The sequence below is a fragment of the Elephas maximus genome, chromosome 19, assembly GCF_024166365.1.
Source record: "Elephas maximus indicus isolate mEleMax1 chromosome 19, mEleMax1 primary haplotype, whole genome shotgun sequence".
Lineage (NCBI taxonomy): Eukaryota > Metazoa > Chordata > Mammalia > Proboscidea > Elephantidae > Elephas > Elephas maximus.
This window is the reverse complement of record NC_064837.1, coordinates 49812857-49830189: the sequence shown is the minus strand read 5'-3', so window position 1 is coordinate 49830189 and position 17333 is coordinate 49812857. Positions and strand designations below refer to the sequence as shown.

General features: G+C 42.3%; 1 protein-coding gene across 3 annotated transcripts in view; it reads left to right on the top strand.

Moving 5' to 3' along the window:
* BRCA1 (BRCA1 DNA repair associated) overlaps positions 1-15605 on the top strand; it is a 64744-nt gene extending 49139 nt beyond the window's left edge. For 2 of the 3 annotated variants that reach the window (XM_049860239.1, XM_049860240.1), the window contains exons 17-23: positions 2353-2430; positions 2939-2979; positions 5878-5961; positions 8755-8809; positions 13213-13286; positions 13642-13702; positions 14428-15605. In XM_049860239.1, the coding sequence (XP_049716196.1) occupies positions 2353-2430; positions 2939-2979; positions 5878-5961; positions 8755-8809; positions 13213-13286; positions 13642-13702; positions 14428-14552 (518 nt within the window). In that variant the 3' untranslated portion in view covers positions 14553-15605. The remainder of the gene's footprint in view (positions 1-2352; positions 2431-2938; positions 2980-5877; positions 5962-8754; positions 8810-13212; positions 13287-13641; positions 13703-14427) is intronic. The other variant, XM_049860241.1, reaches the window with a different exon arrangement.
* Positions 15606-17333: the final 1728 nt, after the last annotated feature.

Below are 17333 nucleotides of genomic sequence, written 5' to 3'. Positions count from 1 at the left end.
ATAACACAAAGTCTCACCACCCTTGCTTCCAAGGAGCATTCTGGCTGTACTTCTTCCAAGACAGATTTGTTCATTCTTCTGGCAGTCCATGATATATTCAATATTCTTTGCCAACATCGTAATTCAAAGGCATCAATTCTTCTTCCTTCTTCCTTATTCATTGTCCAGCTTTTGAATGTATGTGAGGCGATTAAAAACACTGTAGCTTGGGTCAGGAGTACCTTAGTCTTCAGAGTGACATCTTTGCTTTTTAACATTTTAAAGAGGTCTTTTTGCAGCAGATTTGCCCAATGCAATGTGTCCTTTGATTTCTTCACTGCTGCTTCTATAGGCATTGATTGTGGATCCAAGTAAAATGAAATCCTTGACAACGTCAATATTTTCTCCGTTTATCATGATGTTGCTTATTATTTATCATGATGTTGCCTATTGATCACAACTGCAGACACAGAGGTTAGGATTTATCACATATTTTGGGGGGACACAATTCAGTCCATAGCACTAAGCATAACATGAATGGTAGTCTCCCAATAATCAATCAATTGTTTTTTTATGAAAGAAAAACCCTTTTGTTTTGGGTTAAGATTTGGAGGGTGATAAGCCAAAAAGATGAACCCATTTCTTCTGATTTACCCTAACTGGACTTACTGGTGATGGGTTTTCTGGTGAGGCAGAACCTAGATCCTGGAGGAATAAGAAAAGTGGAGCAGAGAGGAGAACAGGGTAGAAGGGAGTCTTCACTCAAAATCTAGACCCGTGTGACACCTAGTTTGAGTGTAATTGAGAGTTTTTCAGGAAACAGGCCTGGTGTTAGCTCTGAGATAGCCTAGCATATAGAAAATGAATAAAAGGAGAGGACAGTTCATTTGTCCTACACTTTCCCCTTTTAATTATGACTTGTGTGATAAAGGAGACCTCTGGGGATTTTGAGTTCACTGTAAGTTAAATCTGAGTGAACAATTCAGGGCTGCTAAAAAGCTCATTTGAAATGGGGCATTATCAATACAAGCCTAATTCTGGAGCAAGTAAGGTAAAGCGACCCTGTCCCAGCGTATTCTCTGTAGAGTAGCTCTAAAGAATTGTTATCTGGAAGAGGAGTTAGGCTCACTTACATGGCTTCAGAAAGCAGAGTGAAGACCAGTGCATGGTGGGGTGGGAGAGCATGCAGATTGTGGCTCAACTCTTAAAGCCCTTCTAACAAAATTAGTTCTCTGGAAATACAGTGGTTCACTCCAGGATGTTTCTGTTCGTGTGGCTGCAGGTGCTTGAGCAGAGGGTCCAAACCCCTTGGCAAGGACACATTCCTTTGGAAACCTTTAAGATCTTAGGTTTCTATGTGTGAAAGTTGTACCACAGGGCCAGAGGGCAGTGTTCACTGGAAGCAGGCACCCGAACAAGGTACCACAAACTACTATTTTAGAGACAAATGTCATTAAAGTTTAATATATCTTCTATAGGTTTGGATCAAAGCTGATGAAAGGAGAAAACTGTAAAATGCAAATTAAATCTAAAGTAGTTTACTCTTTAAACTCAAAGACCATACAACATATGCTTGTTTGAAATAAAAATGAGCTGAAATTTCTGAGTTAAAAGCACATTATTAAGTCAACTTTTGCAGCAGTTAAACAAAAAGCTTTAAAAATTAAAATGTGAAGAATTCTGTGAAGGAGAATGGTCGGCTGCTACTACTGGCAGATGGCCTGCTGTGTTTAGGACTTAGTTAAATACATTTCTCTTGTTTAAAACTAAGTGTTCTTTCCCCAGTTTGCTTAGTTCTTCAAAGGGGCCTTTGAAACAGTAGGAAACAAGCAGAAGTGATTCCTCAGCTACTGCTTTCCACAATACTTATGCATGTAGAAAAGAGAAAAGCTATGAAAATACTCTGTATTTTCCTGTCCCTCACAGGGGAATATTAGGGAGTTAGGATTCCCCAGGTGGAAGATCTGGGGGTGAAAGCTTGTCCCTTATGTTAACATTTTGGACTTAGAATTTCAACAGTTACTCTTCCTTCTCCTTTCACATTTTAGCATCCAGTAAAAAAGTTCTTTGTCCATCATACCAACACTACTGACATGGGTAATGCTGTGAATACAACAGTGATCATTAGCTAGCCTTGGCATCTAGAAGATAGGGTAGACATTTCCTCTGATCTTCACTTTATATCAGCCTTTTCTAAGATTCCAAAGATCTAACTAGGGATGCTTCCAGCCTCTGAACCTGCCACCCAGGGATGTTGGAATCATCAATCCAGTTTGATCTTGAGTAGCATAAGGAGCTAGGGCTTCTTACAGCAGCACTTTCTGATTTTGTGTTCAACTTCTACTAATCCTTTGTGTGTTTTTCATTCTGTAGATGCTGACTTTGTGTGTGAACGGACACTGAAATATTTTCTGGGAATTGCAGGAGGAAAATGGGTAGTTAGCTATTTCTGTAAGTACAATGTAATTTCTCCCCTCCTCCCTTTAACACTTCCAGAATTGCATTTTTACACCTAACATTTTAACACCTAAGGTTTTTGCTCCTGCTGAGTCTGAATTACCAAAAGGTCTTTAATGGTAGCACTATACGGGGTTTATCTTTAATGCATATCGCTTTGTTCAGATAAGTTGGTGGTGTTGGGAAAATGGATTTCTTTTCAAAACCGATAGGACCTAATCTGCTCCTAGCAATGTTAGCATATGAACTAAGAATTTATATAATAGTGGACAGAAATCCATGTGCAGCAGGTACTTTTATAATATTTAAATTAAACATCAACTGTGTCTCCAGAAAGAAATCTCTGCCACCAGCCTTATTAAGGAGCTGTGGCTTTATAGGGAGAGGACCTCTACTCAGGGTGTTCTTCCAATGGTCTTAAGTGAATCGCTGACTATCCATTTCCATGAAGAGAGCATGTTTTTCTGCTCTGAGTGACCAGTATTTTCTGTGATCTCTTTAGGGGTGACCCAGTCTATTAAAGAAAGAAAGATGCTGGATGAGGTAGGTACTTGATGTTACAAACTAGCCAGAGAGACTTGATGCCATGGAGTCAGATAGTCAAGGAAAATTGACGATGCTTCCTTCCTTCCATCAACGTACCACTTTCTACAAACTTGTCTTGATGATAGGGATCATCAAGAGTTACACAGAGCAAATCTGGAAATTCTCTGTGCTCCCTCTTTTGTTCTAGGTTTCTAAAGAAATAGTCCTTTACTGAGAGGGTGGAAAAGGAATTTATAAAGCACAAAGAAAAGATTCCTCAGGATCAGAAACAGGCCCACCTGAATCTTACATACATATATCTTTGTGGAAAACAGGCTGTGCACTGTTGTTGAAAAATCCTTTGTATTAGTATGCAAATGTATCTGTTTAGAAATCAAATTCCTTCAAAGAGATGTTACACTTTATGATACTGAGAACAGCAAGAGGTAAATAAGATAGAATGTAGGAGGAGGAATAATTTTAGAACAGAGCCATCTAGGAGCTGCTGGTGACAACAGATCAGGCAAAATAAAATTATTGAAAGCAGTTTAAACTACTGTGCTCTATTTGCTATGTTCATAATCAATTAAATGACATTTCCGCTGGTTGCAACTTTCATTGACTATTTATTGGGAGCCTACTATGTGCCAGAAACTAGGGATGTAGCAGTAAACAAGACTGGCCAGGTCTTTGCTGTGGTGGGGATTCATGTTCTAGTGAAATGTACAATAAATAGAATTCAATTTAAGATACCAATAAATGCTATGAAGAAATATACAGAACAGTGGGCTAGCTGTTGCCTGGGGGTGGGGGTTGGCTACTTTTGTTAAGGAGGCCTTTCCGAAGAGGTTGAGCTGAGACCTAAATGATGAGAAATAATCGGCCTCGAAAAATATTGGGAGCAAATGTTAAAAGCAGAAGAACAGCAAGCATAAAGGTCTTGAGGTAAGAATGAACTTGGTTTATTGAAAAAAAATAGGGCAGTATAACTGGAGAGTAGTAACTGGTGAAATATGTGTAGAGGATGGAGGTTAGACCCAGGTCCGTTAGGCCTGGTAAGCCATGGTAAGGAATATGGATTTTATTCTTAGGGTAACTGGAGGCATGAAAATGGTAGAAGAGGTTGGTTTGGGATGTGTTTGGAGATATGACTTGCTAATGGATTACATTTAAAGGATGAGGTTAAAGAGAATTAGGATGACTTTTAGGGTTTTAGCCTGAGCATCAGGATGGATGTTTGTAATTTTAAATTAGATAAGGAAGACATGGGAGAGGAGCAAGGAACATGTTGGGATGGGGGTGAGGCAGGAATGGAATCAAGAGCTCTGTTTTAGACACGTTAATTTTGAGATTTATACTAGACGTCCAGGTGGAGAGGTTAAATAGGCAATTGGACACATTTTATGAAGCTCAAGGGTGTAATCAGGATTATAAATTTGGGAGTCATGTTCAAATAGAGGACAAATTTTTCACTAAAATCTTCTCATTCAAGACACTAGGAAATGTTAAGTGTTCTTTCACCTAATAACACCGTGTAGTTATGCTCATGCCTTTATTTTTCTTCATGATGCTCTTCATGGTCTCCCCTACAAGCTTGAGTTTCAATGTGAAGTGTTTTCTAAACATTCTTCCCCAGATTTCTCCCCAACCCCGTTATTCCTTATTCCCTCATCTTTGACCATAATTAGTGATTATGAAAAACCTGTAATTTTCTTCAGTGTATTAAATGTCATTTTGGTTTCATTTACTGTGTAAATCTCTCAACTGAAATCTGAAAAGCCGTTCTTTAGCTGTAATGTATAGTTGATTTAAGAGATTGGGAATTCTCCAGTTATCATCATAACAGCACTGTATTAGCAGTTTAATCTAAATGCTAAGTGAATGTTTTGAGAGAAGAAAAATGTTGAAAATTAAAATACATTAAGTCCCAGTGAGGTGAAAAGTGAATTGTTAATTTCTGCCCACAAAGTTTTATTCAGTGAATCGATTTTGACAGCTGAGATGCTGGTCATTCATCCAGTCAGCCATAAAGAATGATTTTATTTTTTGATCAAAACTCTGCCTAGCACCTCATGGGACCGAGTTACTGGACTTGAAGGCTAGGGACCATAGCCTCGGAGGACACCTAGGTCAGTTGGCATAATATGGTTCAATAAGGCAATGCTCTACATCCTACTTTAATGAGTACTGTCTGGGGTATTAAAAGCTTGTGAGGAACCATCTGAGATACAACTACTGGTCTCTTTCCATTCGAAGCAAAGGAGAGTGAAAAAAAACAAAGACTGAAGGAAGCAATTAATCCGAAGGTCTAATGGACCACAGGAACCACAGCCTCTGCTAGCCTGAGACCAGAAAACTAGATGGTGCCCATCTACAAAAAATGTAAAATAGAGCGCAAATTCATTAAAAAAGACCAGATTTACTGGCCCAATAATGACTGGAGGAACCCCCGAGATTTTGGCCCTTAGATACCCCTCTAACTTGGAACTGAAAACACTCCCAGAGATCACCTTTCACCCAAATAAGAGACGGGCCTATAAAATAAACAGTTGTACCAGTGAGTAAGGTGCTCCTTAGAACAATCACCTATATGACACCAAAAAGGCAACATCTGCCGAACAGCAAAGATGAGAGGACAGAAAGGGGCAGGAAAACTGAACAAATGGATACAGGGAACTCAGGGTGGTAATGGGAAGAGTGCTGACACAGTGCGGGGACTGTAACCAGTGTCACAGAACAGTTTGTATATAAATTGTTGAACGGGAAACTAGTCTGCTCTGTAAACCTTCACCTAAGGCACAATTTAAAAAAAAAAAAAACCCTCTGCCTAGTGATACTGAACTCCTTAAATATGACATATCTGTACCACTTCTTTTTCTCTGACTCCTGTGGTTTGGGGTTTGATTTTTTTTTCAGTGTGATTTTGAAGTCAGAGGAGATGTTGTCAATGGAAGAAACCACCAAGGTCCAAAGCGAGCAAGAGAATTCCAGGACAGAAAGGTAAAGCCCTCCCTCACACCCATGCAGACAAAGACCTTACCTCACCCCTCTGTTCCAGCCCCCTGCATGGAAATGGTCTAATTCATCTTGTAAGGCTCTTTACATATTCATTGCTAGGGCACTAGCTAAATGCTTTCACATAGGTTCTTTTTTCATTCTCCCAGCCTAACAAGGTAAATAAGTATTATCTCCATTTTATGAATGAAGGAACTAAAAGTTATAGAAAGGCTGTATAATTTCGAGTTCAGTCTGGGGTTCAGATCTCAGCCAGTAAGTGGCAGAGCTGAAGTTTGAATCTAAAGCCTTGCTTTTTCTTTTTCAACATGGTGTCTCTCTCTAAAGCAGTATACTAAGTTCACAGTGTGGTCTGTGGAAGCATAGAAGATAAGATGAGTAATAATAGCCTACATTTATAGAATGTTCACTATGGCCAGGGGCTGCTCTAAGCACTCAACTATATTTTAACTAATTAACAATTTTATACCAGTCTTGTGAAGTGGGTGCTATTACTATGCCTATTTTATAGATGAGGCGATTGAGGCTCAGAGAGGTTGAGTAAGTTACTCAGGGTCACACAGCTAGTGAGTGATAGAACTATAAGTTGGACCCAGGCAGTCTGGCTCCAGAGTCTGAGCTCTTAACAACAATACCACAGTTTTTGGAAAGTTATTGATGGCTTCACAGAAAAAAACAGTGGTAGATTATTCTTACAACTTGGCAAATGAAGCACTAGAGGCCCTGGAAGATTCAGTGACTTTCCCCAGATCGTACTGCAGCAGATGACGTAGCCAGACAGTGTCCTCTCAGGAAGGCGTCTGGGCAAGATGGAACACCTGCCTGTCGGGCCTGAGCACACTGCTTCTTATGTTCCTGGTCTGCATTTCTTCCTTTTTAAGTGCACCACTGGGCATTTCAGAACATCCCCATCCAGGGCACCTTCTGCTCCTTTACAGAAACTTGAGAGGAAATGAGTAGAGATGGTTTTTTAAGGAAAACTGCTTTGAGAGATGATCACAAATTAAGCCCTAGAGCTCAGAACCCTTGAGGTCAGCCCTCTCACCCTCTGAGCTTATCAAAGTGACTGTCCCAGATGCCGAGCAAAGCTGCCACAACCCCATGGGAGCTCTGTGTGAGCCAGCCCCTGGATGCAGGGCAGAATTCGTACCAGATTCCTCCCTCCTTCAAAGGAAAGTTCAGTGCTTTGGGTTTTTTCCTGCATTCAGGACAGCAGTGATGGAAAGTGCCTGATCAAAGTAGTGATGTTCTGAAGATACTAAATGTCATCATGGTATTTTCCTGTGGAAGAGAAATGTATTGGTAGAGATGAAATTCCACATTTTTCATCTCATAACTAGACATCCTCATCCGTGAGTGTCAGCCTGGATGTAAAAATTCCTAATCTTTTGTACTTTTCACAGCAGCATTTGGCTCAGCTAGCTGCCTGGGGAGAACTTCTAACATTATGAACATCTAGGCCCTGTTGACAGTTTGGGGGTGCAGTTTATTCACACAGATAGTGAGAATGGCACAGATGGAGTCTGTCCCTTAAAGCAAAAGCAGCCTTGTCCTGCTGTCCTTTCTGATTCCTGACTATGGTTGAACGTATGTGTGAGGGGAGAGGGGTTGTTTGCTAAAAAGCCATCCATATGTTTTTAGTTTTCTAAACTTTATCCTGATCTCTCTTATTTGGGGCCTGAGGTTCTAGGCCTGGGCAATTTTCTTTTTTAGTGGAATGGGGAGGAAGGAAGAGGGTCAAGAGAATACAGGTTACCCAAGACAATATATGAAAAGATAAGTTCTATGAACCCACTCAAATGACTCAAATTTGGTTTTCTATTAAATGATGTCCAGCTTTTTTCCTAAGAACCCATGCCAACGTATGTGCAGGAATTTGCACTGTACAGCGTGGTAGCTGCCAGCCATGTGGGGCTGTTTAAATTTTAATTTTAAATAATTCAGATTAAATAAAATAAGAAATTCAGTTCCTCTGTCACCCTAACCACATTTCAAGTTCAATAGCCACATGTGGCTCATAGCTACTGTATTAGCGCACATATATTTTCATCAGCACAGAAAGTTCTTTTTGGGCAGTGCTGTTGAGCACTATAATTGGAAGAGGCCCCTGGGAGGTGCAGTGTAATCTGTGTCTTCTGAAAACCAGGCAGTCAGACTAGCTTAATGAGGAGAGGCAGAACCAGGCTTCACTTCTAGTTTTAAAAACTGTTTGGGCCACCTGATGGAACAATGACCATTCCTGGAGCAGTGTGAAGGAAGCAACAGATGTTCGGGGGCCAGAAAATAGAGAAAAAAAGGAGCACATATGCATAAAATAAGCATAGACCTCTCTGCCAACTGGGGTCATGTTGATATTGATGTACCAAATCTGGGTAAACATCACACTTCAGCCAATTGCTTTGAATTTCTTGCCATCCAAGCCTTTTATTAAACATGAAGGAAGATCAAGTTGCGTCCCCCTCTCATCTCTAACAAGAAGTGAAATCACCTGCATGGGTCATCAGGAAGGAGCCTGGGCCTGATTAGTGACAAGATGAGATGCTGAGCCCTTGAAATAACTGTATAATATAGATCGACTACATGCATATTTCAAAAACGTCTTCTGAAGTCCCTTAGTGTTCTGGACATTGGACTGTCTTTCAGAAGTAGCAGCAAAAATCGTCAGGTGGTTAAAAAGAAAAGTTCTTTTCTGAGAGCCTCTGTATATTGTTTTTTTAAAACCTCATTCTCTATTATAACAAGTACTCCTTTCTCTCCATCTCTCCCGTCTTCTCCCAGATCTTCAAGGGACTAGAAATCTGTTGCTATGGGCCCTTTACCAACATGCCTACAGGTAAGAGACTGGGAGAACTGCAGAAACCCAGCACTCGCCTTTCCCTTACAGAGAGGAGTGTTACAGAAGAGATCACCTTGCCTTGGTTTTGGTCTTATGAGGGCTGTTCAGATTGGTGAGATGTTCTAAAGGTTATTCTGTTTCTCTACCACCATCCAGGCAAAACTGTACCTAAATTTTGTCCTATGGCAAAAAGCTAGACCATGCACCCTTTCTCAAAATACAAGAAGGCAGGCAGCAAAGAGGGTCTAGGACACAGTATGTTCTTTTTTCAGATATACTGCCCATTTGTTTTGAGAAAAGGGAACTAATAAATTAGGGAGAAGATACCTTTGGTCTTGTAAATGTCAAGAAAGAGCTCTGCTTTTCCTGAACCATCTTCATTTGATACAGAGAAGAAAGCAGAGCTGGATAAGCCCTGTGGGCCCGGGTCCCCACACAGGCCCAGAGCAGGGCAAGACTCTTGATGAACATTTTCTAATTAAATCTGACACTGAATGTAATGTTATGTTTAGGAATGCTGTGGGGCTCAGCTCTGGAGTCGTGCAGCACTGAGACCCTGGTGTGTGTATAAATTTGGTTTGTTCTTTTCAAACAAAGGCTGGCTACCCACCTTTGCCTTGTGTGCCCCCACTTCCGCCCCAGGGAAGCAGGTCCTCTTACTCCTCAGAAGAAGACCATAGCACTCTGGTCAGGGACAGAGGAGAGGCAGCAGGAGAGCCTGGCAAAGTAATTTTGCTTCTGTCTTCTTTATTGGTTATTGATTGGATTTTTATGAAATTTCCAAGTGCCACTCAAGGACTCCTCAGTGTTCTTATACTTTGGTCTAATGAAAACCAGGGCCTCTAGCAGGTATCATTTTCAGGGAGTATCAGCTGACTTCACTCACTAGGACAAACAGGAGCACCTTAGCAATCCCCAGAAATGGGCTTATAGAAAAGAGCAACATGCATGGATGGTTTGATGTGCACACCCAGACGTGCCTAGAAGGCCCACTGGTAAGTTCTGCTGCTGCTCCAGCTGCAAGTGGAACATCTCTGCACTTTCTTCTCACTTCTATTCCCCCGAGCTGAGCATGCTGGTTCCAGTTCAGCATGTAGGCTTTCCCCACCAATGTGCTGACTCTTTGTCCAGGATGACGTTTATTTTTTTGCCTGTATGAATTATCTCTCTGTCTCTTGACATTTATACTGATTACTACCAAGTATGGTGCTCTCAGTGGCCATGATTATTAATTACCAACACAGAGTTAGGAGGAAGAGGGTGCTTTTTCCCAACAGTGTCTTAGCCAGCAATGTAGCAAATTAATGAAAATTAGATCTTGGATTTTTTTTTTTTTCTTTCAAAGTGTTTGAGAGATTATCAAATCTGATCTACCAGCATGCCTTATGGGGGACTGATAACCAGAGTAGATGGCATTTCAGAATCCCTATACCTAGTGTCTTAGTTATCTAGTGCTGCTATAACAGAAATACCACAAGTGGATAGCTTTAAAAAACAGATTTATTTTCTTACAGTTTGTTTTTATTGTTGTTGTTAGGTGCCATCGAGTCGGTTCCAATTCATAGCAACCCTATAGGACACAGTAGAACTGCCCCATAGGGTTTCCAAGAAGCAGCTGGTGGATTTGAACTGCCAGCCTTTTGGTTATCAGCCAAGCCCTTAACCACTAAGCTACTAGGGCTCCTTCTTACAGTTTAGGAGGTTGGAAGTCCAAATTCAGGGTCCCGGCTCTGGGGAAAGGTTTTCTCTGTCTACTCTGGAGGAAGGTCCTTGTCTCTTTGAGCTTCTGCTCCTGGCAATCTTTATGAAGCTTGGCATCTCTCTTCCCCCATCTCTGCTACCTAGCTTGCTTGTTTAATTTCTTTTATATCTCAGGAGAGGTTGACTCAGGACATACCCTATACTAATTTTGCCCATTAACATAACACAGACAACTCATTCCCAAATGGGATTATAACCACAGGCATAGAGGTTAGGCTTTACAACACATATTTTTTGGGGACACAATTCAATCCATAACATCCCACCCTTTGACCCCCCCACCCAAATTCATGTTCTTGCCACATGTAAAACACATTCAACCCATCACATCATCCAAAAAGTCTTAAATCCACTCCAAGTCCAAAATCTCATCTTCTGAATCATCTAAATCAAATATGGGTGAGAGTTTAGGTATATTCCATCCTGGGGCAAAATTCCCCTTCTTCTGTGAACCTGTGAACTCTGGACTACAAGTTATCTATTTCCAAAGTACAATGGTGGATCAGGCACAAGGTAGATATTTCCATTACATATGGTAGAAATTGGAGGGAAAGAAGGGATAACAGGTACCAAGCAAGTCTAAAACCCAGCAGATCAATTTACATTAGTTCGCAAGGCTTAAAAATAATCCTGTTCTTTAGGACCATCTGGGCAAGGGCCCCGACCTCGACTCTGGGTGTTGGCCATGCTCTCTGGATTCCAGGTGGGGGCTCCTTGCCCCTGGGCTTCAGCTCCACCTTCCAGGCCCTCTGGGATGGCAACTCTGTTCCCTCGGCTTTGGGTGGCCCCATTCTCCTAGTCCATCTGAGTGGCGACCCCAGCAGGCCCCATTCTTCTGCCCTTTGGGCATGGTACCCCACCCCCTCAGTTTTGGGCAGAGGTTTCATCCCCTTGGCACACCTTAATGGCAGTACCATACTCCAGAACCCAGTTGACAAAGACCTCACTTTTTGAAACCTGGAGGCCATGACTCCATCCTTTGAAACTAATGCAACCCTGCTTCCCATGCTCCTTCCAACAGTTCTGCTGATCTCTGAGCTGCTCCAAAGATGATCTTTTTTTTTTTTTTTTTATTGGAGGACAACAGATGTAGCCCCTTTGGCCTGTTTCCTGCCTGTAGAATTCTAAGAGGCAGACAGCTTTCTGTCCTTTCATCGTTTCTGTCTCCTTCAGTCTAAGGTGATGGGTTTTCTGCTTGGCGGTTGGTTGGATTAAGTCACAGGCTTAATCTCTTTAATAAAAGATTGTGTAGCCATGTCCTTGGTGAACATTCTAGGACACGTGTCCTTAGTTTGTACAACAGAATATTCCAAATCTTTAAGGTTTGTTTTCATTTTGCACAGTTCATTTTTAAGTCCATCTCTTTCCTCTCACATTTTACTATAAGCAGTAAGGAGACACCATCGGGCTCCTTTAAGATCTTACTTAGAAATCTCCTCAGCCAGATATCCAAATTCATCACTTATAAATTCTGCCTTCCACCAAAGATTTGAACATAATTCAGACAAGTTCTTTGTCACTGCATAAAAAGCACCGCCCTTCCTCCACTGTACAATCACATGTTCGTCATTCTCTTTTAAAGCCTCACCAGAAGTACATTTAAGGTCCACATTTCTAGCAACATTCTGTTGATGGCGCCATATGTATTCTCTAAGATGACAGAGACTTTCTCTATGGCTCTCCTCGCTTCCTTCTTAGTCCTCACCAGAATTGCCTTTGACGTCTATAATTCTACCAACAGTCTCTTCAAGGCAATCTAGGCTTTTACTATGAGGCACCTTAAAACTCTTCTGGCCTCCATCCATTACCCAATTCCAAAACCACTTCTACATTGTAGGTATTTGCTAGAGCAGCACCCCCACTTTTCAGTACCAAATTCTGTCTTAGTTATCTAGTGCTGCTATAACATAAATACCACAGTGAATGGCTTTAACAAATTTATTTTCTCACAGTTTAGGAGGCTAGAAGCCCGAATTCAGGGCGCCAGCTCTAGGGGAAGGCTTTCTCTCTCTGTCAGCTCTGGAGGAAGGTCCTTGTCTCTTTGGCTTGTTCCTGGTTCCTTGGAGATTCCCATGAGTCTTGGCATCTCTCTTCCACCATCTCTGCTCACTTGCTTGCCTGTTTAATCTCTCTTATATCTCAAAAGAGATTGACCCAAGACACACTCTACACTAATCTGTCTCATTAACATAATAAAGACAACCCATTCCCAAATGGAATTGTAACCACAGGCAATAAAAAAAAAAAAAAAACTTGCTGTTGAGTTGATTCTGACTCAGAGCAACCCTCTAGGACAGAGTAGAACTGCCCCCATAGGGTTTCCAAGCAGCAGCTGGTGGATTTGAACTGCTGACCTTTTGTTTAGCAGCCATAACTCTTAACCACTATGCCACCAGGGCTCCTAACCACTGGCGTAGAGGTTAAGATTTCTGAATATATTTTGGGGGGACACAATTCAGTCCATAACACCTGGTAGGGATTCTAGTTTAAGGTCCTTCTGTCTCTGGGGCAGAAGAGATGGGGGACTGTGCCACTGAGAAGTCTTGCTGTAAGCCTTCATTCAGATGGGTATGGGGTAGAGGGCCCAGGTTAAATATGTAGATTACTGTGGTAATTGTAGGTCTAAATGTCCTATTTAGATCAACTGGAGTGGATGGTGCAGCTGTGTGGGGCTTCTGTTGTGAAAGAGCCTTTATCATTCACCCTTGGTACGGTAAGTGTTTGGTGCCCTGCCAAAAGGAAAAGACACAATATTCTCTCCTTCGATTGAGCAGGGCTGGCACCGTTCAGTCCCTGTGGACCCCTCCTAATGTACCCTCAGAAGCCTCCCTTCACCCCCCAAGCCTCTCCAGCCATGCACCTAGGCCAGACTCACTCCATCTGTAAGAGATGACTAAGGAACTGGGAGCTATGACTGTTTCAGATACCAAGGGAAGACTCTTTCCTCTCCCCATTGTGTGGCTGCCCCAGAAGAGTCTTCTTCAACAAACCATCAAGAAATAGTGAAGTGACTGACTGTTCCAAAAGCCCTGCTCTGACACCCTCAATTCTGTTCTCTGGGGATACAGGGTACTCACCCAATTGTGGTCGTGCAGCCAGATGCCTGGACAGAGGACAGTGGCTTTCATGGTAAGGTGCCTGCATGCGTGTGTCATACCGGCTCCTGTTGGATTGGTGTAGTTCACCACAGGTTACCCGGTGCTTGATTAGCACAGTTCCAGCACATCCTAGGTGTTCAATAAATACTTGTTGAATGAATGAGTGAGTGAATGAATGACTAAAATGTCTTTTCTAAACTTTTTGCTGTTTGTTTTGTATTATAAAAGTAATGCATGAGAATTGCCATTGGGGAAAGGGAGGTTAAATACGAATGTTCATCACAGAAAGCATAAAAACGAGAAAACAATCACAGTAAACCCACCACATGGAGATAAAGCCCCATAAGATGTTTCCATGCACATGTGTGTGTGTAGATACGTATATGTACACACACGTATTTTACACAGATGGGATTGTGCTCATCATACTGTTCTGCTTTTTCACTCAAGATATTGCAAGCATTTTTCCACATCATTAAATCTCAGTGCTGTTTTGCTCTCTCCGGTGGTTTTGCCTTTAACGGATTGAAACGCATATTAATAAAGTTGCCAGAGGCTTGAGGCTTTCACCAGCAGCCACTCCGCAGGCTTCTAAGTAAGATCCTGTGTCCTGAAGCATTGCTTAAGATCAACAATTCTGCTCTGATCTGATTAACCCTAAGAACTCACACAATCCAGTCCCTGGAGTAGATTGAGGAGTCTGGCCTAGAAGAATGTGAATTGACACTAATCTCTGCTCGTGTTCTCTGTCTGCAGCGATTGGGCAACTGTGTGAAGCACCTGTGGTGACCCGAGAGTGGGTGTTGGACAGTGTAGCCCTCTACCAACGCCAGGAGCTGGACACCTACCTGATACCCCAGATCCCTCATAGCCACTACTGATTCCAGCCAGGCCCTGGGAGCTCCTCTCATCCTAGTGCTTCCACAGTCCCGGTTACTAAATATTTTATGTACCTCAGAGAATTTCTGGCTGTGTAAGGGTCCCTTAAAGATTTTCTCCTTCAAGTCTCCCTTTGAAATCTGCCATGAGCACAAAAATTGTGGTAATTTTTCACCTGAAAAGATTTAGAACCATTTAAACCCCACCAGTCGAGCAAGATGGCTGATCCATTATTTATCAGCCCTATCCTGGTTCTAGGGCTGTTGGGAAACAGTTGGCTTAGGGCTTGGAGGCACACAGTGGCTTGGCCTCTAGAGAATATAACCGGTTTCCTAGTTTGTTTCTCTAAAACCCGTAGTGTATAGATACCAAGAGTCAGACCTTCAACGGAAGGAGAGTACTTGGGGATTTATGATGTGACTTAAAATCAGAACAGTCCTCAGACAGCTCTCAAATGTTGGAGTGGAACACTGGGGATGGAATTCAGAGGCAGACAGTGGGTATGAATATGGAACGTGAGGATTAATTATAGGATTGGGGAGTTGTGCTGACCCTGGTCTCCTCCAGAAAGTCTGGGTTATAGTTGCTAGATTTCTAAAGAACCTGTTAGCTGTGATGTGCCCTGAAACAGCAGAATCCTTCCAAAAACCTGCATCAAAAGATAATCTTCTAATTCCCCATTAGTAGTAAATAAAATGTTGCTGTAGCTCTGATATGTAACCATTCCTTTTAAAAATATAAGATCTTTGAGATGAATATTTCATGTCTATAAAATGATGGATCCCACCAAGGAAAGCTATTGCTTTCCTTGAGGTAATTTTTTTTTCCTTTTGCTCCCTATTGCTGAACCATACAGCTTCCTAAATAATTTTGCTTGCTGAAGGAAGAGAAAGTGTTTTTCACAAACTCATTATCCAGGACTGTTTATAGCTGTTGGAAGGAGTAGGTCTTCCCTAGCCCCCCAGTGTGAGGGCAGTGCAGACTTGATTGTACAAAATATGTTTTGTAAATGCTGTTCTGTTCACTTGCAAATAAACTTGGTAGCAAACACTTTCACCGAGCATCACTGTTCATGTGACTTATACCTGCAGACTTTCTCAGGGTCTTTTCAGTGTGCTTCAGTCTCCTCATCTGCAAAATGGGGATAATGGTAATACCTACCTCCTAGGGTTATTGAGGCAGCTTAAGCACCTATTATATTAGGTTACCATTGCTGCCATAACAAATTGTCACGTATTTAGTGGCTTAAAACAACACCCACTTATTATCTCACAGTTGTATAGGTCAGAAGTCCGAGTTGGCTCAGCTGGTGTCTTTGTTCCTTGGCAGGCTTGCATTGCTTCTAGAGGTTCTGGGGAGGAACTTGCTTCCAGGGTCATTCAGGTGGTTGGCCAAAGTCAGTTCCTTGCAGATGTAGGACTGAGATCCCCATTTCCTTGCTGGCTGTCAGCCAAGGGTCATTCTCTGTGTCTAGAGGCCACCCATATTTCTTGATTCACAGCCACCCTACTTCCATCTTCAAAGCCAGAAATGGCAGGTAAAGTCTTTCTCACATTTTGAAACTCTCTGACTGTTGCATCTCTAATTCCCACCAGAGAAATTTATCTGCTTTTCAGGGCTCCTGTGACTAGATTGGAAACCCTGCTGGCGTAGTTCGAATCTGCCAGGCGCTCCTTGCAGTTCTATGGAGCAGTTCTACTCTGTCCTGTAGGGTCACTATGAGTCAGAATCGACTTGACGGCACTGGGTTTGGGTTTTTATTTTGGTAACTAGATTGGGCCCACAGAATAATCCAGAGTAATCTCCACATCTCGAAGTCCATAACCTTAATTACAGCTGCAAAGGCCCCGCACAGCAGTACCTAGATTAGTGTTTGATTGAATAACCCAGGGGACAGGATTCTAAAGAGGAGACCTTGAGAATTCTGCCTACCACTCCCATTTAACAAGCTTTATCCACCGACAACTCTGTATCATCATTTCCTGGTCCTCACACTGTCCTGAGATTGGAATCCTCTGAGGCAAAGAATGAAATCGTCAGCAAAATTCTGTACTGCCGTATTTGTAGGAGGGTGGGGGTGAAGGAAGAATAGAGAAAATGGAGCTAACTGTCACCATTTATTATATCTTTAGCTGACTGACTTCATCACAGCCCTATGAAGTGGGTATTTATCACCTCATATGAAAAATGGGAACTGAGGATCAAATTCCTTATTTGTCTAAAATTTAGCTCAGGGTTTGCACAGCTAATAAGTGACCACATGGAGATCAGAACCTGTGTGCTTTCCACCTCATCACTCAGCTTTCCACCTGCATCAGTAACTGATCCCAGGACAGAGGCATCAGTTCAACCTCCAAGGGAATTTTGGGAGAGGAGTTGGTTGTAAGGGAAATCAGCACTCCCTTGTTTACCTTTTGTAGGTGATGGTAGAAGGCCATAGAAGATTTCTTCTGCCTCCCAAGTGGCAGCTCTGCCTGGGAGAGCAGCCCGATGTCAGGCAAGGGGCATACAGGATCAGGTCATAGCTGTTTCAATTTCTACTACTATCTGGCCTCCCAGCTTATGATTGTGTATCTTACAGTTGTCAAAGCCTTCCAGGTCACCCTCATGTATGCATGTCCTCTGTAGAGCCCATGCCAGCTCCTCTGCTACCTGCCAGGGAGACTAGGGGTCTCAGTATTAGCAGTAAAGGCAGGCAGGAACCGAGTGGAAGTGCTACCGGGGCCTGAGGGTGAGCCAGGCCTCAATGGGCTGTCCCCATCATTGATGGGTTAATAGGAAAA